This window comes from Microtus oregoni, unplaced genomic scaffold (assembly GCF_018167655.1).
Source record: "Microtus oregoni isolate MIOR12 unplaced genomic scaffold, Mior012 000014F_ref0000157, whole genome shotgun sequence".
Lineage (NCBI taxonomy): Eukaryota > Metazoa > Chordata > Mammalia > Rodentia > Cricetidae > Microtus > Microtus oregoni.
The window spans coordinates 11,588,639-11,610,536 of NW_024543073.1; the positions used below are offsets into that span (position 1 = coordinate 11,588,639).

Genomic DNA, 21,898 nt, shown 5'->3' on the forward strand with positions numbered 1-21,898 from the left:
TCTACTTCCCATAGCCAAGAGGATAACTATGTTTTTCCTTTGCAGCTCTTAATATTCTTTCCTTATTCTGTATGCTTTGTGTTTTGATAATTATATGGCGAGGGGATATTTTGTTTTTTTTTTTTTTTGATCCAGCCTATTCGGTGTTCTGTATGCTTCTTGAACCTTCATAGGTATATCTTTCTTTAGGTTGGGAAAGTTTTCTTCTATAGTTTTATTAAATATATTTTCTGGACCATTGAGCTGCACTTCTTCTACTCATTATTCTTAGGTTGGGTCTTTTTATTGTGTCCCATATTTCCTGAATATTTTGTGATGAGAGTTTGTTGGACTTGCTGTTTTCTTTGATCAGTGTGTTTATTTTCTCTATGGTGTCTTCAGAATCTGAGATTCTTTCTTCTATCTCTTGTATTCTGTTGGTTTTGCTTGTTTCTGTAGTCTCTGTTTACTTAAATTTTCCATGTCCAGCCGGCCCTCTGTTTGTGTTTTCTTCTTTGCCTCCATTTTAGTTTTCAAGTCTTGAACTGTTTCCATTATCTGTTTGATTGTTTTTCCTTGGTTTTCTAGGGTATCATTCACTGACTTATTCTTCAAATTTTCTGTTATATTTCTCATCCATTTCTATAAGGGCGTTTTTTACATGCTGTTTAAGGGAATTAATCACTTTCATGAAGTCAATCTTTTCTATTTCTTCTTGATTAAGGTGTTCATGTCCCCGTTATGAGGTCGCTGGTTTCTGGTGGCTTCATGTTGCTTTTCAGATTGTTAGGTGAATTCTTGCATTGGCGCCTGCCCATCTCTTCCTCTGGATGCTCCCCTATGGATCTTCTTTTACAGGATCGGGTCTCCTTGCCTATTGATGTACCTTCCCAGTGATGGCTCTCGCCAGTGATGGCTCTCCTGGAGCCGAGATCAGATCACCGTGCCCAATGATGGCTCTCCCCAATGCTGGCTCTCCTGGCACAGAGATCAGGTCTCCGTGCCCAATGTTGGGTCTCCTGGCGCCGAGATCAGGTCTCCGTGCTTGTTGGGTATCTCGTAAACAAAGCGCCTACCTTGCTTGGTGCAGGCAGGTTAGTGAAACAAAGGAACTCCCGCCCGCTAGGTTGCCCTGAGGATTCGGAGGGACCCAGCGCCCAGACAGGCTGAGCTGGGTGATGTTATGTGCCCAAAGTCGGCAGGGGGGGCCGAGGTGGGGAGGGTTCTGGATGCAAGCTGGGTGGGATAGGAAGAGGCAGTATGCAGGGAGTAGAGGCCCTGCAGAGAACCCAAGAAGGATAGGGGGTTGAGGAACTTCTGAGTTCCCTGTCCTGGGCTGGTGCTGCGGGGTCAGAAACTCACCCCAATGTTGGGTCTCCTGGCGCCGAGATCCCATTTTATATTTTTTGCTTCTTTGTCAAAACTCAGGTGTTCATAGGTGTATAAATTGATATCCGTGTCTTCAATTTGGTCCTATTGGACCTCCTGTCTGTTTTTATGCCAATACCATGCTGTTTTCGTTCTACTACAGTAGCTCTGTAGTAGTTTGAAGTCAGAGCTTGGGATGCATCTAGAAATACCTTTATTATACAAGATTGTTTTGGCTATCCTGAGTGTTTTGCTTTTCCATATGAAGTTGAGTACTGTTTTTTCGAGGTCTGTGAAGAATTTTGCTGGGATTTTGATGGGCATTGCATTGACTATGTATTAAATGTAATGGCATTTCAATTTTATTTTAATAAAGACTGCCTCAAGATCTGAGAATAAAACAGTCCTACTAGTCAGCCTTATAGGCCAAATATGGTAACACACATCTTTAATCCCAGTTGCCACAATGACATGCGCCTTTAATCTCAGTAGTCACACTAGTTACCATAGAAATCAGGTGGTACATGCCTTTAATCCCAGCCCTAGAGAAGAATAAAAAACGGGGCAAGACAGCTCTTAGATGCAGTTTCATTCTGAGATTCTAGGAGGCAGGATCACCATTTAATACTGAGCTCAAGGTAAGAGTCAGTGGCTGACTGTTTTGCTTTTCAAATCTTCAGAATGAACTCTAATTTCTGACCTTGAGCCTTCATTTAACCATGTTTCAGATTAGTTTTGCTAAATCTGCCGTTTTTATTATGTCAATTCTACCTACCCAAGAGCATGGGAGATCTTTCCACTTTTTGGTGTCTTCTTCAATTTCTTTCTTCAAAGACTTAAAGGTGTTGTCATCAAGTCTTTCATTTGTTCGATTGGAGTTATGGAGTGAGAAATCTTAATATAGGAGCATAACAAATAAAATATAATAGTCAACATTATTTCTTATTTCCTGGGGCTTAATTTCTAACCAGATAGATTGTGGCACACTAAAACAAATTTGTTTGTAATTATCATTTATAGGGAAAATATTTCTAACCCAAAAATATTGGTATTCCTAACCTGAAATAATAAGGATTTAGATTATAGATTAAGAATCATCCAGTATTCTGCAATCTAATCAATGGGATTAAATCATGCCTTTAGCATTCAAACCTCTTTTTCTTCTTTTCCAAATAATATGCTAGCCTATCTTTGTCAATAAAAATGTATTTGTATAATAAACAAAAAGAACCATCCAGTAAATTCTATGCAAATATTCATTAGAAAAAAATAATTTTTCTCTATCCCAGCACTACAAAACCAACAATTTTCAAATCTGAAACACACCTGGTCTCAATGTTTCAAATACAGAATACCCAATCTGTATCATATCTGAGTCAATGAAATAACAAATTCTATATATACACACTTTTTGCTAGTTTTTGGGTTTTGGAAACAGTTTATAGCTTTACCTGACCTGGAAGTTGCTCTCTAGACCAGGTGACCTCAAACTCACAGAGATCTGACTGCCTATTCATCCCAAATGCTGGGGTAGTTTACTTATTTTAAAGAGGAGAAAATAAAATAAACAAGGAAAGTGTGACTTACAATAAGTAGAAAGCAGACAAAGCACACATACGCTCTGAGAAAATATGATACTAAGTAAGTTTAGAATTCTCTAGTTTAGCATCTATATAATCCCGAGTCTTTAGAATATTTTATCTGAGAAAACTTTTATATGTTTATAAAAATATATCACACCATCAATAGTTATTTCTTAGAAAAAATTATAGAATATTCAGTTTTAATGAGAATCAAGAGCAAATGAAAATAAGTTATCTAGCACATAACACTTATTAAAGTAATTTTCAGGGCTGAAGATGTAGCTCTGTTGATAGAATGCTTGCTTAGCATGAATGAGACCCTGAGCTCAGAACAAAGCACAACACACCTGCAGTCCAGGTAATTAGGAAGCCAGAAAGTTAGCAAACGTGAGAACATTGAAAGCTACAGGAGACCCACCTCAAGGAAGAAAACAAACAAAAACCTCAAGCTAGTTTTAAATATTAGTTGTTTGTTTATTCTGTTATTTTGAGACAAGTCTCTCTATATAGCCCTGACTGTCCTGAAACTCACTTTGTAGACCAGGCTGCCCTGAAACTCACAGCAATCCTTCTGCCTCTAGCTCTCAGGAGCTAGGATTAAAGACATGGACAACCATGTCCACTTAAACATTAGCTTTTTATTATTTCAACTTATAACACATCTAGAAATAAAAGCCTATCCATAAACTTGATATGCAAATATATCATTTACTATATTAGATTGCTTACTTAATATGCATAATGTCCTGAATTTAATCCCCAGCACAAGAAAAAAAATTAAATAACTAAATAATTGTTAAATAATAAATAATTAAATAAATACGATTTAATAACAGAAGGAACTCAAAAAACTTAATAGTAAAACAAGTTTAAAAATAAAAATGTTACATTAGCAAAACCACGAATTTTATTGTTTTATTTTGTTGGGGTTTTTTTTCTTCAGATATTTGTGTTGTTATTTCAAAATCACACATCCATAAGAATTTCCCAAAGAATATTGAAGGAGATAAGGAACATTAAATGCTTCAAAAGTCTAGAATGTTTTTACTTATATTCTAACACACAGTTTAAAATTTCAACATATTGAGTGAACTGAAAAGGCATGTACAAAAGCAGTATAAGTGATTTCACAAAACAAAGAAGGTAGTGAAGGCTTATAATCGCAGTCAGTCCTCAACAAGCCCAATGCCAGTTGTGATACACGAGTCCCTATTTCTAAATATAAAAGGAAGATGGACTGTGGCTTTGATTTGCAAATAATATTCTTTATTTAAATAGTCCTGTGTTTGCTTTATCCATGGATGACAAAAATCCATACTCTGTGAAAACAGACCATCATTTTACTGATGGAAGGCTTCCAATCTTATTTGTGTTGGATCTTCTGGATGTCTCAAAGCAATTCCATTACGCAGAAGCAGCTCAATATATGGTGGCCAAAATGAATCACTAATTTTAACATATGGATCATGTGGAGCATCAAACATTCTATTTATAAGCATCTAAAGAAAAAATTATTAAAAATGAACTTTTTGTGGGAAAAAGTCTACATACTTACATAAAACAATCCAAAGCTCATTGACTACTCCTCTCCTTGAAGGCTGCTCATAAACATTACAATTAAGCAATATCCAGTTTTAAAGACTACATTATTGGATGGAATATAGATTCAAATGAAAACATTTCCTAAAACCTGCCTAAAAATATTTACAACTTTCCTATTGTTCTTAGTAGAATTCATTTAGGACATGGCAAGGATCACAAGAATTAAAAGTTAGATAGATAACGTATAGAAAATTTAGCTGGCTACATAGGCCCTGGATTTTATCTCCATCACTGAAGGGACAAAAATTAAAATTAGACAAACTACACAAATTTCAAAAGAAAGCTATCAATACTCTCTGAATATCTGAAGGGGAAAGAAATAACCAGTTCAACCCTATTCTTTTGATAAATCTTTAAAACAGTTAAGTTGGCCATCATCAGTTCCTTCACTCTCTCCAGGAATGTTTGATCACTTTATCAAGGATATCAAAGGCTTACAACCAAATCTGACAAACATTTTTACAGGGCAGCTCTTCCCAAACCATATTGACATGAAGTGGTGTCCCTTATTAGATTCTAAGGTGTTGAAAAACAGGATTCTCACCCTAGGTGAATATTAAGAGATGATTCAATAAAGAAAATTTTATATATATATATATATATATATATATATATATATATATATACACACACACACCACGTAATTTTATTCATCTACAATAAATAAAATTGTTATTTTTCGGGAGGTGGAACTAGAGAATATCATGTTAAGTGAAATAAGTGAAACTTAAGACACGCAAAAATCCTGTTTCCCTTACACTGAATCAGGACTTAAACTGGAGTATATGTGTGCATATATGTGTAAATATGAATGGTGTGAAAGCAGAGCAGGGAGAAATCACAAATGCCCTTTATTATTCTGCCTCTTCATATACCTCCCAGTGTTTTAACAATTTATGAAACTAGAATTTAGAACTAAGAGGAATTTTGGATTCCTTAGTCACACATAATTCATGACAAATCATTAACTGCCAGGTAAATTTTAATTAAAGGCATTATTTTAAAGAACATGAAAAAGCATAATGCATACAAATATAAGGTTTTACAAAAGTGATTAAAATTGGCCTTCCAAGCTCTAATCTCAATTATGCTCATAATATTAATATTTAAATTTATCAAATAAAAATATCGACTACCACTAGTTTTCTTATTTTAAGACCTTCAGCCTGGGAAATGAAAAGGTCAGAATCCCCTTTCTTTTAAGTATCATGATAAAGAAATACTTTCATATTTTAGAGTAGCTGTTTATTTTACTTCAATTGAAAAGTTTATGAGCTAGATATATAACTGAGTGGCAAAGCACTTGTCTATGGCAAGACTTGCATTCCATCCCAATACCACAGAAACCAAACAAAGTGATCTTATTTCACATTTCTAGATTGATTAGATTACATTAATTAAAATTCTAATAAAAGACAGCAGAAGTATGCTGAAAAAAACATTTAAAATGAGTATGTTAATTTTTCACTAAATTATAGCTTACATATTACTTATTTTTGTTACTCATAATATGAACTTCAGAGAGATATTTGGTTTTCTAAGTTTTATCCCATGGCATACCATTAAAATTTATAACCATGTGTTTCAGATAAAGTTTTCAATATTTTTCATAAAGTATAATTTAAACTTTTCATTGCATTTGCTTCTTTGTGTGCACATGCATATCTCCTCTATGTGCGCACGTTTGTATATTCATCTTTGTGTATGTGTGTGCACTGACAAGTGGGAGGACACCTTGCAGGAATTGGCTCTCTCCATACACTACATAGGTCCGAGGGATTAATTCACCCCACTGGGCTTTGCAGCAAGCACATTTAACCACTAAATGATCTCATTGGCCTAACGTGACATTTTTTATTTTAAAAAAGATAATACAACCAAGAAAAGCTACAGTTTCAGCTTTAACTAGTAAAATCAGGAATATCTAAACAGATTCTGATTATAAATCAAAGAAATATTTCTATCTCGTGTTTCATAGCAAAAATATTTAATAGGAAATATTCTTAGGCAGCAAACCTGAGATTCTGTACCCAACACATTGAGTCAGAATGAAACATGCTTTCTGAAAACACTCTTCTCAATTTACTAGTCCTACAGCTGAGAGGAGAAGGGAACATATGCCCCCATCACTAATCCAGAAGCTATCTCCAACTGATAACCACTTGCAAACAAAAAATTAGTTTTCTCCAAGAGAATCGTACTGGGAAACAAACCACTCTTAATCATACACGGAAGTAGATATCCAAAAAAAACAAAACAAAACAAAAAAACAAAAACGAAAAGCAAAAAACAAATTCAATGGCATCGTTGCAGGTTGTCTCCTAATATTGTGGGAGGGCTTTTGAAAAACCTTATAAGTCTTTAGCATATATGAGTGTGTATATGCATATATATATATATACATATACGTGTGTGTGTGTGTGTGTGTGTGTGTGTGTGTGTGTGTGTGTGTAGGCTTCTGGGTTTTTGTTTATTTTACAGAATTACTTAGTGTATGAACGTCCATGTCTCTGTATCTGTATGTGTTTCTTGTGCTTTTTCTCTAGCTTTTTTTCTTCTGTTTATATTGTCCTATCCAATGTTTGGTTTTGTTTTATCTTATTTTATTTTATTATTACTCCTTAGATGCCTGTTTGTTTTCTCACAAAATGGGTTTAGATTCAGACGGGAGGGAAGGTGGGGAGGAGCTGGGAGGACTGGTGGAAGTGGAAATCTAATCAGAATACAGAGTATAAAAAATGTTCTAAATAAAGCAAAAAACATTTAAAAATTATAAAGTACACTACTACTTGCTTTTCATAAACTTCTCTGCCTAGAGTTTTCTAAAATAATTCATATATTTAATAACCTATCCAAAATTCAAATACATTTTATAATGCCAAAGATATCTTAAACCAAAATAAAGGTCAAACTAAAAAGGTTAGAATTAGTCTTTCTACTGTAATAAATGAAGCTTTTATATCAGGAAAAATTTTATATTCATTTATATGTTTTAGGTACAAGACTCAGTTGTAAACTAAATTTTATCAGCATAACAGCACAAGATGTTAAGGTGCAAATAGTAAATGACTAAATAAGAGACCTTATTAGAGAATCAAATATTCTTAATAGAAAATCAAAGTAGCATTTTTTTGTCTTAAGTATAATTGTTCACAAAAAAGATAGCTCAAATTAAAAAATTTAAAACTACACTTACCTCTATTATTTCATGCAGTGTTATCAGTTGTGCATTTGATGTTTGCATGCATTTCTTTGAGAAATGTAAATTATAATTAACATTGGCAGAAATCAAACTATATATTACAAGACTTAAAAACAATTTCTTACTTGTAATTATAGACGGTAACTAAAGTCAAATTCTGAAAGTAAACAATTTTATAATACAAGTTAGAATCTTTAAAATGTGAGGGAAAATCTTCTATGATAGTAAAAAAATCCTTAAATTATTATAAAATACAATTCAAACAACCTATAAACAGACAATATATTATATTATACATATTGTATATGAAAATACAAAGTAGTATGTTTGAACCAGACAAAAATTCTCCAAGCAGATTGTATTCTATTGCATTTCAGGGAGGCTTCTAAGGGAACCTTCCTTGTAACCTCCCCATAGACTGACATTTCCTAATATTAATATTAAATCAATTCACCAAATTTTTTCTCTTCAAATAACATGAAATAACTCATCAAAAAATTGGAAGACAGTCACTATAATACTCAAGTGTTTCTCCTATTAATCCTCATTAGTCCCTTCAACTCTGTTTCATGACATAGATTTGAGAGCCCTCATTACTATAATTAAGGTTAAAAATTCCAGTGTTGCCTGGTGGTAGCACACGCCTTTAACCCTAGCACTCAGGAGGCAGAGGCAGGAAGATCTGTGACTTCAGGGTCAGCCTGATGTACAGGACAAGTTCTAGAATGGGCTCCAAAGCAACAGAGAAATCCTGTCTTGGAAAAATAGACAGACAGACAGACAGATTCCAGTCTCCCAAATGATACAGGTGTGATTTAACCATCAAGAATTAAAAAAAAAAAAAAACTTGCTTTAATAACTGAAGATGCTAGAATGCTACTCATTAAATTTCCGGACATCTATTTAATACTGTTAACTTCTGAGCATTATATAACCTAAAATGCAAAGTACTGGGCCAGGCATGGTGGTGGCACATGCCTCTAATCCCAATATAGGAGGAAGAGGCAGTCAGAACTTTATGAGTTTGAGGTGAGCCTGGGCTAAATTGTGAGTTTAGGTTAGGCTACATAGTAAAACTCTGTCAAGAGAGAAAGAGATAGAGAGAAAAAAAATGTGTGTGTGTGTGTGTGTGTGTGTGTGTGTGTGTGAGAGAGAGAGAGAGAGAGAGAGAGAGAGAGAGCGCAAAACACAATTATTCTTGAAGAAAGATAACTGAATAAAGCTGGATCTCAAAATCTAATACCTAACTAAGTAAAAACGAGTAGTTAAAATACCGTTATTGGTGGAGAAAGCATAGTTACAGAACTAACTAGCTAAAAGTAAAACAGATTAAATTTAAATAGTTTTGCTGAAGTCATCGAAATTATTCTTAACAAATCATTTGGTTAAAAAATTATTGGGTTAAGAAGCTGGAAAGATAGCTTAGTGGTTAAGAGCACTGTCTGTTCTTCCAAAAAACTTAGGTTCAATTCCTAGCACTGACATGGTGGCTCACAACCGTTTATAACTCACACATGTGGAATACAAATATATATGAGTCAAAACACCTAGATGCATAAAACTAATAAATAAAAAAGAAAACCAAAAAGATTTAAAAATATTATTGGCTGAAATTTAAGAGCTGGTAGAAAAAAAATAAGTAATGAATCAAATATAAAAGAATAAAAGGTAGGGCTGGAGAGATGGCTCAGTGGTTAAGAGCATTGCCTGCTCTTCCAAAGGTCCTGAGTTCAATTCCCAGCAACCACATGGTGGCTCACAACCATCTGTAAAGAGGTCTGGTGCCCTCTTCTGGCCTGCAGACAAGCACACAGACAGAATATTGTATACATAATAAATAAATAAATATTAAAAAAAAGAATAAAAGGTAAATACACATACTAATCTAAAGTTTTGGTTTTGGGGGGTATTTGTTTCATTTTTGTTTTAGTTTTCCAAGACAGGATTCCTCTGTAACTTTAGAACCTGTCCTGGACCTCACTTTGTAGACCAGGCTGATCTTGAACACACAAAGATCCTCTTGCCTCTGCCTCCTGAGTACTGGAATTAAAGGTGCACCACCACTGCCTGGCAAAACCATAGTTTTTTTTAATACAATATAAATACTGAAAGCAAAAAATTAGAATGGGGGTATAGATAGAAAATTGCTAATTTTCTCATTTCCATATCAGTAAATTCATACTACTTAAAATTGAAACATGAAGTCATACAAACTTAGAACATTTCATATTTTTCATAATTTGTTTTTTCTATTAGAGGTCTCTAGTGCTCAAATCATTTGAAGCAAAGAAATATTTATCTGAGCTCAACATTTTACCTTCATTTTTCTTCTATGAAAGTTAATTAAAATCACATTTATCATTCATGATATAGTAACAATATAAAATCCCACTGCTCCTATCAGCCATCAATCTGTTTCTATACAAATTGTGTTTAGAACAATGACTTCATTTTAGTAAGAACAATGTTAATGACTCAGTAACATGTTAATGATAAGAAGAGACTTGGGTTTTTAGTCTTTTTTTTATTCACAATTAAGTTGTAATGTTCATTGTTGAAAGTGGAATTTTGTATCTCAAAAGTATGTGTTGACACTCAAATGCAATTGTATATGGAAACAAGACCATAATAAGTAATCAAGTGTTAAATGAGGTCAGCAGGGTAGGGGCCAAAACCAAAATGAGAGATGTGTGTGTGTGTGTGTGTGTGTGTGTGTGTGTGTGTGTGTGTGTGTGTGTCTGGTGTGCTCTCTACCGGCAAGACAATAAGAAAACTTAAAAAATTCTTTTCTCCCTGAATGCAGGCCAGAAATCATGTGAACAGAATGAGAAGGTGCCAGCTCCCAGCCAGGAATAGAGCTAATCAGAAACTAACCCTGACAGGACTTTGATCTTGTACTTTCTAATGAAAAATAAATTCCATTTTTATGCCAAGGAGTTTGGTTATGGCAGCCCACTAATAAAGTATCAATGCTGGCAAGATAAATAGAAGCAGAAAGGGACAGAGGTAAACAGATGCAGTGGAAGTAAAGAGATTTCCTTTATGTTGTTCTCTGATCTCCAAACACAAGATGTGCAACACATGCATGTGCACACTATCTGCACATATCATATGCACACAAATAAAATATAAAATCTGTAAAAATGTCTCTAACAAATTCCCTTTTACTAAATAATAAAGTAGCTCTAATTCTTCAATGACTATAACAGGATGAAGGCGTATTTGTGTATGTCTCCTTATGCCTTCATTCCTTTGCTTTTGTTTACACACACACACATATTCAACAGCTACAATTATAACAATCTAAAAGAATATCCTCTCTGAAACTTACCTTTTTCTTTTTACTAGTCCCATCAGGCAGAGGAAAATGATCTTCTAAAAACTCACCCAAGGTAAACAGAAGTTTCTCCTTAAAATCTTTTATACTAAGCATCTTAGCTTTCAGCTCTTTAAGGATGCTAACAATAAAAAACAATAAGGCAAATATTTAACTGATAAAATACATTTGTGCATGCTTCTGGTTATACATGAAGCTGATCAAAGTTGCTGAAACTTCATTTGATCCACATAATTAGAGAATATTCTTTGTAACATGTAATGACACTAGTAAACCATTCAAAAAAGAAGAAACAACTAATAGTTGGCAAAAATTTGGGCAAGTGTTAGATTCCTAATAAAATGAGACACCTTTTTTTTCAAATTTCACTTTATATTAATTCTTTGTGGATTTTACTGATATGGGATGGCCTTCTGTATGTGTTGCTTTTACTGGCTAATGAATAAAGCTGCTTTGGCCTACGCAGGGCAGAATATAGCCAGGCTAGAAAAGATAGAGAGTAGGCAGAGTCAAGGTAACGCCAGGTAGCTGCCGAAGAAGGATGCCACTGGAACCTTATGGGTAGGCCACAGTCTCATGGTTATACACAGATTAATAGAAATGGGTTAATTTAAAATGTAAGAGCTAGCAAGAAATACACCTAAGTCATTGGCCAAACAGTTTTGTAAGTAATATAGTTTGTGTGATTATTCAGTTCTGGGCGGCCAGGAAACGAACAAGCAGTCTCCAGTTACATTTCACATCATGCATCTCAATTCCACATTTCCCCATCTCTTCCCATCTGTCTTTCTACCCTTGTAACATCTTGCCCACAGGATAAAACAAGATAAAATTTAAAAGAGAAAAAAAGAAAAGAAAACTCTCATGGAAGCTGTAGTGTGGCACAGGGAACCACACAGTCCTTTAGTCCATATGTTGTTACTTGCAAGTGTTAGTTGAGTTGTTAGTCTGGTTTGAGATCTCATCATTAGGCCCTCACTAAGGCTCCTCTTAGGTATCCTGTTGTCCTGTGTCATGGAGATCCCATAACTTTGGGTATGTAGGACCAAGCCCTTCATGTGCTCTAGCAGATCATAGACAGGAAAGATGTTGGGATGGGCCAACTCATAGCTCTAGTTCTCGGTCTGGGTGGCTGCTGGGTTGGTTATGGTCCAACTCTCCTTCATCCTCAATACCAGGATGAGCTCTCTAGAACTGCCCCAGTTAGTTCACCCTAAGTAGTATTCAAGGGGAGGTACTGATTCTCCTACCTCATAACCTCTGGGTTGTCTTGCCAACACCTACAACCCCTGGGCCAGCTCTACTAACCTGTCAAGTCAAGGTGTAGGGGCCACTCTGCCAAGTGCTGCAGCTGGTAAGAGGCAGAGCTAATCCTCTCCCTCTAGTGACCTCAGGGACTGCTCTCCCACTGATCACAGGCTTCAGTGGGCATGGGGACGGAAGTATCTCTCCCTTGCCCATACCACATGGTAGATGAGGGGTGGGGCACAATCTCTCAGGATGACATTCTCAAGGTCAGCTCTGCTGTCCCTGGCAGGGTACAGGGCCATTCTCCCTAGTTCTGCATATGGTAAGGGGCAGGGTTACCTCTCCTCTGCCACTGGTGGCAAGGGGCAAGGAGGGTAGGACATCTTTCCTTTTCCCTAACCACCACATGGTAGACAAGGGGTGTAGGGCCAATTCTCCCCCTCTCATGATCTCAGGACAGGCTCATCTGTGCCCCCATCAGCAGGATCAGCACTACTATGGTACCCAGGTGAGGTGCAGGGCTCACTCTCCAGAGTGCTGTACATAGCGAGGGGTGAGAGATAAGGGGAGGGCATCTCTCCCCACCCACACTACATGACAAATGAGAATGGGCCTGCATTTATGCCCTCAGTGTGTGCTCAGCTGCATCATCACCAGTAGGGATCGCTCTACTGGGGTGCCCAGGTGAGATGCAGGACCTGTTTTCCCAAGTGCTACAGCAGGTGAGACGCTGGGCCAGCTCACTTGACTTCAGGGCCACCTCTCCCACCTATAAGTGGTGAGGAGGAAGTAAGGAGAAGATATCTCCCCTTTGTTCACACCACATGGCAGATGAGAGGCAGGGACATATATCCCATGCTCAAACTGGGCCACCCTTTGATCTACTTTAATATAAAAAAATACCTTCTCAAAAAAAAAAATCTGCTTGAAAAAATCTAGAATACAATATTAAGTACCTTGATACAGAAAATGTCACATCGCGGTTTTTCAAATCACTGTGCAATACATTAAGAGATTCCAGAATCTGTTGTTGTTCATCCAACCACTGTTGCTCCCTTTAAACATGGAAAACAATCCAGTCAAATAAATATTTAAGTGTCAACTCAGTATATACCAATGATTAATAGAAATTACAAGTTTACCTTTCTAAGTCTTCCTTTAACTTTTCATTCTTTGATTGAATAGTAGATACTACCATTTCAAGATTACATCTCAATTCTTGGAACTAAAATAAAAGAATGTAAGTTAATACTTAGTCTTTTGGCTTATACATAATTTAGTGCCCAAATGATACTGAAATTGGTATAGAATGTCTCAAAATAGAAGCCAATAGTAAAAATGGCTAGCAGAAACAATTTGAAATGGTAAATACATAGCACCCAGATGGTTTTTGGTGACACATCAATAATAAATATAACATATAAGAAGTTTCAAGCTACATATTTTAATTCTAAACTGAAATTAAATTCGAATTGTTTTTAGGAGATTAGGTCTCTTTACTAATGAGTAAACAAGTAAATGTTAATATTTTTGGAGTGGTTCAGTCTAACTCTTATGTCATAAGCTGAACTAAAACAGTTCTAATTATAAATTATTTGGAAATACTACAAATCCTAAATGGCTCACCTCTTCTTTTCCTAATGTTATCAAAACATCTTCAGTCAGGGGAGTTACTACAAAAATAAAACAAAGTCATATACACACTTCGTTAATTCTCAAAAATTTGATTTTGTGGCTTTTTTGAGATATCTCTTTTTCCATTCCACTTATATTACCAAACTTTTGTAAAATATATTCATTTTTGTGACTTCTAGATTAACATCTTTGAACAAAAAACCCGAAGTAAATAACAAGAGATAAAGTTGATATTAATGCATTTTTAAAATGTCTTTTTCTTCCTAAGACCTTAGAAGCATGCTTAATAATGAATGAACTCCTAAGACCTTTTTCTCTATATCTATATATATAATCTACATATATGTAATATATATCAAAAGGTGTATTTCTTGTCATTGTTGGTATTATAAGAATAGCACATCAGATATATTAGCATGGTTTTTCACTCAGCAGAACTCCCATAATATAGAAATAGTTCATCATTTAATAACTGTATATTAATTATATATACATATGTATATATCATAATGTAGTATAATTTCTAAAATGGAATACTAATACTGTACTAGGCATCTTTTTATGTCTTTATGTACTAGTGCTTTTAATGTCAAGGAGCATACTCCCAGAAATGGAATTATATAGAATAAAATGCAAAATATAAAGAGAAAACCAGATACAAAAATACATGGCACAAAAAAACATGGCTAAATAAATAAATAAATGACACAATAAATAAATAAATAAATACATGGCATAGGAAGCTTAAGACTTTCATAATAATATAATAATAATCAAATCTACTAGTTGGATATTACAACTATAACATTTTAACCCATCTTCTATTCTTTAAAAATAGGCAAAAAATATATTTGGCTCCCATAGGACAAGACAAGAAGTAGCATAAAAACTACACGTTCTCTATTCTAAAAAGCATATAAAGTAATTTTTCCACTGTGCAAGTTTCAGTTCACGGTTTCTACTGAAATCAAGGTACTGTTTTTGAGGGTCAAATAATAACTATAATAAGGTCCTCATTATAAAGGATATTATACTCTAACATAAGAATTTAATGTACAAAGGAAAGAAAAATGGAGTGGTTCCTAGTAGCAATTGACCACGGACAATTTCAAGTACAAATGCATCTTGCCATTTTTGAGATCATTAATTTGTTTGTGTGTTTGTTTTGTTTTGTTTTGTTTTCTAAGACACAGTTTCTCTATATAACAGTTCTGGTTATCCTGAAACTCACTTTGTAGACCAGGCTGGCCTTGAACTCACCCTCTACCTCCCAGTGCTGAGATGAAAGGTATGTACCACCGCCGCCCAACAAAGTGATTAATTGGATATGCCCTTGTCAATAATATCTGAACCTAAAAATAAGAATCTTACTTTCGGGTGTTCTTTTGTTCCAGTGATCAAGTTCAGCAGTCAGACATTTGATTTGCATAGAAAGTAATGAAAGCTGTTAAAAAAAAAGATTTCAAGGTATTTCTAGTAGAATATTGATGAAAATATAATCAACACTGTAATGCTAGTTCAAAAATAAATGTTATCAAAACAGTATCACTAAACAGGTTCTAATACCCATACTAACTATAGCTCATAAATGGTTTTTACAGCAACATTATTGAAAATAAAGAATTCTGCTTTACGACCAAAACTAAAGGAACCTACATACATTACATTTACTTCCTAAATATACTTTTAAAAAAAAACAAAAAAAAAAAGCTAACATAGCAAGACATTCTCCCCACACACAAAAAAAAATAGAATGCTATGTCTTACCAGGATTTTCAGCCAATTTTTTCTTAAATATGTTCACCCCCCCATGATTTTTAAAAATATTGTAACTGCTTTTAATTGTACTGAAAAAGAAATGTAAATATGTATGTGAAGATAATGGTCAGACTAGTTTCAGAGCTACATATAAAAAGCATTTTTTAAAAATACATTAGTACTTTGCAAAATATATCTTATCCTGAGACAAATTATGGTAAGTATGTTTTTGGTATGATAAAGACAAATTTAATTATGCTCTAAAACAACTCTTTCTAATAATAAAGCAAGAATAATATTTTGAAAGTAATAAATTTTCTATAAAAAATGTCTAACTTTTTGCTTCAGAAAAGAGATTAAGCCAGGTATAGTGAAATAAGCTTGCAAATCAGGACTCAGAGACACAGGTCAAGAACAGCTTCAGCGGGACTTTGGGAGCTCAGTCCAGTGCTCCAGTGTGGGTCTCTGTCTCTATCTCCATCCATCACCAGATGAAGGTTCTATGATGATATGCAAGATATTCGTCAGTATTGCTCAAGGATAGGGTCATTTCAGGTTCCCTATTCTCAACTGCCCAAGGAACTAACTGGGGACCTCAGCTTGGGCACCTGGGAGCCCCTCTAGGGTCAGGTCTCTTGCCAACCCTAAAGTGGTTCCCTTAACTAAGAATTGTGGTTCCGTGCTCCCCTGTCCAACCTTCCTTTATCCCAATCCTCCTGCTTTCCCAAGGCCCGACCTCCTTCCCTTCTAACTTTTCTCTCCCCCATCTCCCCTTACCCCCAACCCACCCCACCCCAAGATCCCAATTTTCTCCCCGGCAATTTTGTCTACTTCCCTTAGCCAAGAGGATAACTATATGTTTTTCCTTGGGTTCCCCTTCTTACTTAGCTTCTTTCGGGACCACGAGGGATGCACCCACCCACTGAGACAGTGGAGCTGATCTATTGAGAGCTCACCAAGACCAGCTGGACTGTGACTGAAAAAGCATGGGATAAAACTGGACTCTCTGAACATGGCGAACTATGAGGGCTGATGAGACGCAAAGGACAATGGCACGGGGGTTTGATCCTACGTAATGTGATGGCTTTGTGGGAGCCCAGCCAGTTTGGATGTTCACCTTCCTAGATATGGACGGAGGGGGGAGGTCCTAGGTCTTACCACAGGGCAGAAAACCCTGACTGCTCTTTGGACTGGAGAGGGAGGGGGAAAGGAGTGGGGGGAGGGGGAGAAGGGTGGGAGGAGGGGGCGTAGGGGGGAGGAGGGGGAGGGAAATGGGAGGCTGGGAGGAGGTGGAAACTTGTTTTTTTTTTTTCTCCTTTTCTCAATAAAAAAAATCGTTTAAAAAAAACAATATTCAATATAATTTAATTTTGTATCCAATGTAATTGTTTCTAAACAATAACACAATAACTCACAAATACCAATCTATTATCCCATCATCAAAAAAAAAAAAAAAAAGAACAGCTTCAGCAACATGACAAGTTCAAGCTAGAGCGGGCTGCATGAGACCATTTCTTTAAAAACAAACAAAACACAGAAAACCGAGTTTGAGTGCTAAAGGCATGGTGGTACTACACATGCAGAAATGAGGTATCAAAGCAAACCAGAAACTCCTACCTCTTAAAAGCCCTGCTCATAGCCATCAGCCCTTTACTTGGATTTCTTGGAACTCACTTCCTCTCAACCTTAGCCATACATCTCTTCCCTGTGCTGATTTGATTCTACATCCATTCACCATAATAAACCTTAGCCACAAGAAGACTAAGTCCTATGAGTCCTCTGTGACAATCATCACACTGACAAATGACCACAAGGACCCGCAACACAACAGGAATTACAAAACTATATTCTTTGCCTGTTTGTAACTTAGGACAGTACATGCTTTTATGTATATAAAACTCCTCGCAAAGTCAGTGCTTGGTATACAGGATGAAAACCACTCACATTTCTTTGTAGGTTTAGTGTCCAGGGATTCATATTTTGTAAGGTCTTAATTTCTACAGTTAAGGAACCATATTTTCCCAAGGAAAATGATAGGTTAGTTAACACACGATAATGCACTTAAAAATGGTATATTCAGTTAGACATTTACAGTACATTGCATATGTGCAGACTCTAAAACATTTTATGGATACAAAATTATATTGGAAGCCCCAATATTTGGTGCATAAAAGTTTACAATAGTATTTTCTTGATGAATTGCTCCTTTTATTAACATGTAGTATCCCTTTTTAAATATCTCTTCTAAGTATTTCTGGTTTGAAGTTTATTTTGCCAGACATAAGGATAGCTATGATTGTCTGCTTACATTTTCTGTTTCCTTGGTATTTTTTCCATCCTTTGATACTAAGTTTTAGAGAATTTTTGCTGAAAATATGTGTTTTTTGGAGATAATATCTAGTTGGTTGTGGGCTGATTTTTTACTTTAAATAGAAGGGTTTTCTGTTTCAGGATATAGGTATTAGAGTCAGTGAGATGGTTCCGCAGGTAAAGTGCTTGTTGCACAAACTACCTGGCACCTGAATTCAATCCCTGAAGCCTATGCAAAGGTGGAAGGAGAGAAATGACTTCACAAAGTTGTTCTCCGACCCCACCACATAAACACACACTGTGGCATGCATTGCCCCTTATCCCCATCATATGCATACACACACACATACACAAAATAATCTTTAATTATAAAAGAATATAGGTATTAACAAAGTTGTTATATTGGAATAAATATAAGCAGATAAACTTTTTCCAAAAAGCATGAATTCTGCTTACCTATTTTCTAGAACAGAGTATAAGTTCATACCTGAGCATTTGAGCTAGTGAGTGTCTCAGTTCCAATGAGTGACAATTTATTCTGGCACTTGATTTAAAAAGTAAAGAAAAACAAGTGACATATTTATAATCCATAGACAATTACCTTCTCCTCCCTTTTTATATTAGCCCCATACAACACCCTTCTAAAAAACCATGGGAGTTAAGAGAACAAGAAAGTACTATAGAACAATAACAAAATAAGTAACTAAAAACGTAAGAAAATAAACATCCAAGAGACATTGTTTACCTGACATTAAAAACATCTAACAATGTTAATGATTGGATTTGATATTTGAAAATATGAGTAACTTAAGTCTTATCTGTCCTCATTTCTGGTTGTAATAATTTTAATATTTAAGTTATTGTTAAATCCAAGTTTTGATAGAGAAAATAACAAAAAAGAATTATAAAAATTATCTAATAAGTACATTAATGATATACAGTACCAAAGATTTTGCTAAATGATTTTTTTAAAAATACTCCATTCATCTTTCCTGCTCTGACAGTTTAGTGACAGAACAGGATGCTATCTATATACATAAAAAAAATCATTCATCACTTCTGCTCTGACACGTTCCTGAAGTACTACGTGTATCTGTAACTTATGTCATATATTGTGGTATGCTAAAAAGAAATCTTACCAAAATAACATAGTGTACCAAGTGTCTCTAGTTCATTAAAATAAATATATATATACATAATGTCAAGTTCAACATTTGTATTCATGTTATACTCATAATTCTTATAATTATATATTATATAATAATGTGTTGTATATTATATTTATATTATATTAATTAATATTATTATATTAATATATTATTTATTGTTATATATTATTTCTATTTCTATATTCTACTGACCAAAAACAGGTACTGAAATAAAATCTCCTTGAGAGCCAGAACTACAATCATTTTTTTCTCTTTCTACAGTTTACCTAGTATAAAGTTTCTTAAGAGAACACTTTATAAGTTTTACATATAAAATATATATAATTTATAAAATAAGAGCTATGGGGAAACTAACACCATTTCCTAAGTTTATTATGTAATTTTATATAAACTAACATATCACTTTTACCTATTGATACTTACATCTTCCATGTCTTCCCACATTTTTTCACACTGTTTAAAAAGTTCTTCCTCAGTATCTATAACAACTTCCATATCTGTAGTAATATCTAGATGTAGTTCTGGTTGATTCTCTGACATATCCTTTACAGTTTTCTTCACCTTAGTGGAAGAATTAAGCAAAAAAGATACATGCATTTGGCAACCATTTGCTGAATGTAGCAGAGACTAACAGACAAAAGTCCTTTGAGAAACATGAGCACAATACTGTTGCAGGGAGTATCTAAGTATTAGCCACTGTAGAAAAGAATATCGATGTAACAGCAAAAACCAGCAACACAACTACCATAGGACCCAGAAATTCCACTAGTAGACATATATCCAAACAAATGAAACTACTATGTTGAAAAGATACCTGTCTACAATCTCTTGTTTACCACAGCACTATTCACAATAACCCAGAAATGATCAACTGTAAGGTCCTTCTCTTGTAATAGGAGGGGCAGGAAAGGAGCAAGATACAAATAGATACAGATAGAGTAGATGTGTTGGCAAGAGCATGTGGAAGCTGTGTTTGGATTACTTCTTCCTAGTAATTGAAATGTTATTATGTTAATTATGTTAACTATGTTATTATGTTAATCAGTTGTGAGTAAGGATAGATAGAAGGATTCAAAATTTAAGAGCAGATACAGCCAGGTGTGGTGTACCATGCCATTAATCTCAGCACTTGAGAGGTAAAGGCAGACGGAATTCTGTGAGTTCAAGAACAGCCTGGTATAGTAAGGGATTTCAGGGCAGCCAGGACTATATAAAAGAAAAACCCTGTTTCAAGCAAGAGAGGTGGGCTGGAGAGATAGATTATCCCTTAAAGTTTTTACAACCAAAAATTTAAGAGTAGAGGTGGAAAGGGTGTAAAATGGTTATATAAGAGAACTCAAAAAATATAAAGCAGTTTTGGATAGTGGCCAATTAAAACAATAATGAGCTGGGCAAGGTGCTACACGCCTTTAATCCCAGCACTTAGTAGGCAGAGGCAGGTGTATCTCTGTGAGTTCAAGGCCAGTCTGGCCTCTAAGGGAATTCCAGGATAGCCAGAGCTCCTACAGAAAGAGACCCTGGCTTGAAAAGCCATAACTAATAATAATAGTAATAACAATAGCAGCATATTAAAAAGGATGACAGTCATCCAGAAGCTAAAATTTTTCAAATAAAGAAAAGTGATGGGCTGGAGAGATGGCTCAGAGGTTAAGAGCAGTGGCTGCTCTTCCTGAGGGCCTGAGTTCAAGTCCCAGCAACCACATGGTGGTTTGCAACTATCTAATGAGATCTGGTGCCCTCTTCTGGCCGCCAGGCAAATATGCAGGCAGAACACTGTAGGCATAATAAATAAATCCTTAAAAAAAAACTTGTTTCTTTTTTTAAATGACAAAAAAAGGCTGCTGCAAAGAATAGGAGTTAATAATTTATCATGAGATTTAAAGGTAAGTAAATTTACGAAAATAGATGGAGAAATAACCAGAGGACTTCTAGGCTACAATGTCAAATGTAAATCACAGTAAACACCACTCCAAAGTAGTTTTTACTCATATGGACTTAAGTTTATATTGCTTAACCATAAGTTACCAACAGAGTTGTAAAACATCTAAATAGATACAACACTATACCATGTTTCTATGCCCTTTAAGTCAGTAATGTAAGGATGTCAATTCTCCCCAAATTGAATTATTTTATCTTAAGTCTAAAAAGTGACAAAAAAAAGTCGCACTGGAAGAGTAAATTCTAAAATCTACATAGAAATATAGAGATCCCAAAATACCAAAGATCCATTGCATATAACTAAAATGTAAAGTCGGCTCATGAACACCGAACACAACTGCTCACAGACACACGCAAGTCAAAGAGAATATTCTAATAGTGGGAGCCTATCTTATAGTAAATTCAAAATATAGTCTGGCTGATAGAGATGTACTTCATTCTTTTAACAAAAAGTTCTCCCCAACCCCTCCCGCCTGCCCCTCCATCTTTTTCTGGGATAACCAGCTAGGTTCTGGAACGCCATGGCCCTGGAGGCTGAGAGAGGCGGGGCATCCGAAAGTACCCGGGCTGTAAGTATTCGATTGTTTGGGGGGGCTCTGCTCCCCAAACTTGCGAGCTACCATCCTCGACAGGAAACTAGGGCTGTCACAGCGCTGTCCCCCTGCTTACCCAGCCAGAACCAATCTCAACTCCACTCAGCACACCGCTCCCGTCACCGGCCAGGCCGCGGGGGGTTTGCGCGCGCTGCTTGCTGATTGGGTCAGCGCTG

At 35.5% G+C, this 21,898-nt stretch overlaps 1 protein-coding gene across 2 annotated transcripts; it reads right to left on the reverse strand.

Annotated features, from left to right (window-relative positions):
- Positions 1-4,215: 4,215 nt before the first annotated feature.
- Positions 4,216-21,842, reverse strand: Cenpk (centromere protein K). 2 transcript variants are annotated; one of them, XM_041663652.1, is made up of 10 exons: positions 21,799-21,842; positions 19,615-19,752; positions 18,510-18,566; positions 15,326-15,398; positions 13,946-13,992; positions 13,462-13,544; positions 13,276-13,374; positions 11,066-11,192; positions 7,729-7,782; positions 4,216-4,429 (listed from the first exon to the last, which is right to left on the reverse strand). In XM_041663652.1, the coding sequence occupies exons 2-10, from the start codon at positions 19,729-19,731 to the stop codon at positions 4,271-4,273; spliced, it is 816 nt and encodes a 271-aa protein (XP_041519586.1). In that variant the 5' UTR covers positions 19,732-19,752; positions 21,799-21,842; the 3' UTR covers positions 4,216-4,270. The 2 variants fall into 2 exon arrangements, with proteins under 2 accessions (XP_041519586.1, XP_041519588.1); XM_041663654.1 differs by lacking the exon at positions 18,510-18,566.
- Between the last annotated feature and the right edge of the window lie 56 nt (positions 21,843-21,898).

Bases quoted from the DNA above. Each gene is read 5' to 3' on its own strand.
- Cenpk (XM_041663652.1), bottom strand. From the start codon at position 19,731: ATGTCAGAGAATCAACCAGAACTACATCTAGATATTACTACAGATATG. The intron at 13,545-13,945 runs GTGAGCCATTTA...CTTTTATTTTAG, and splicing joins TAACATTAGGAAAAGAAGAG to TTCCAAGAATTGAGATGTAA. The intron at 13,375-13,461 runs GTAAACTTGTAA...CCATGTTTAAAG, and splicing joins TTAAAGGAAGACTTAGAAAG to GGAGCAACAGTGGTTGGATG.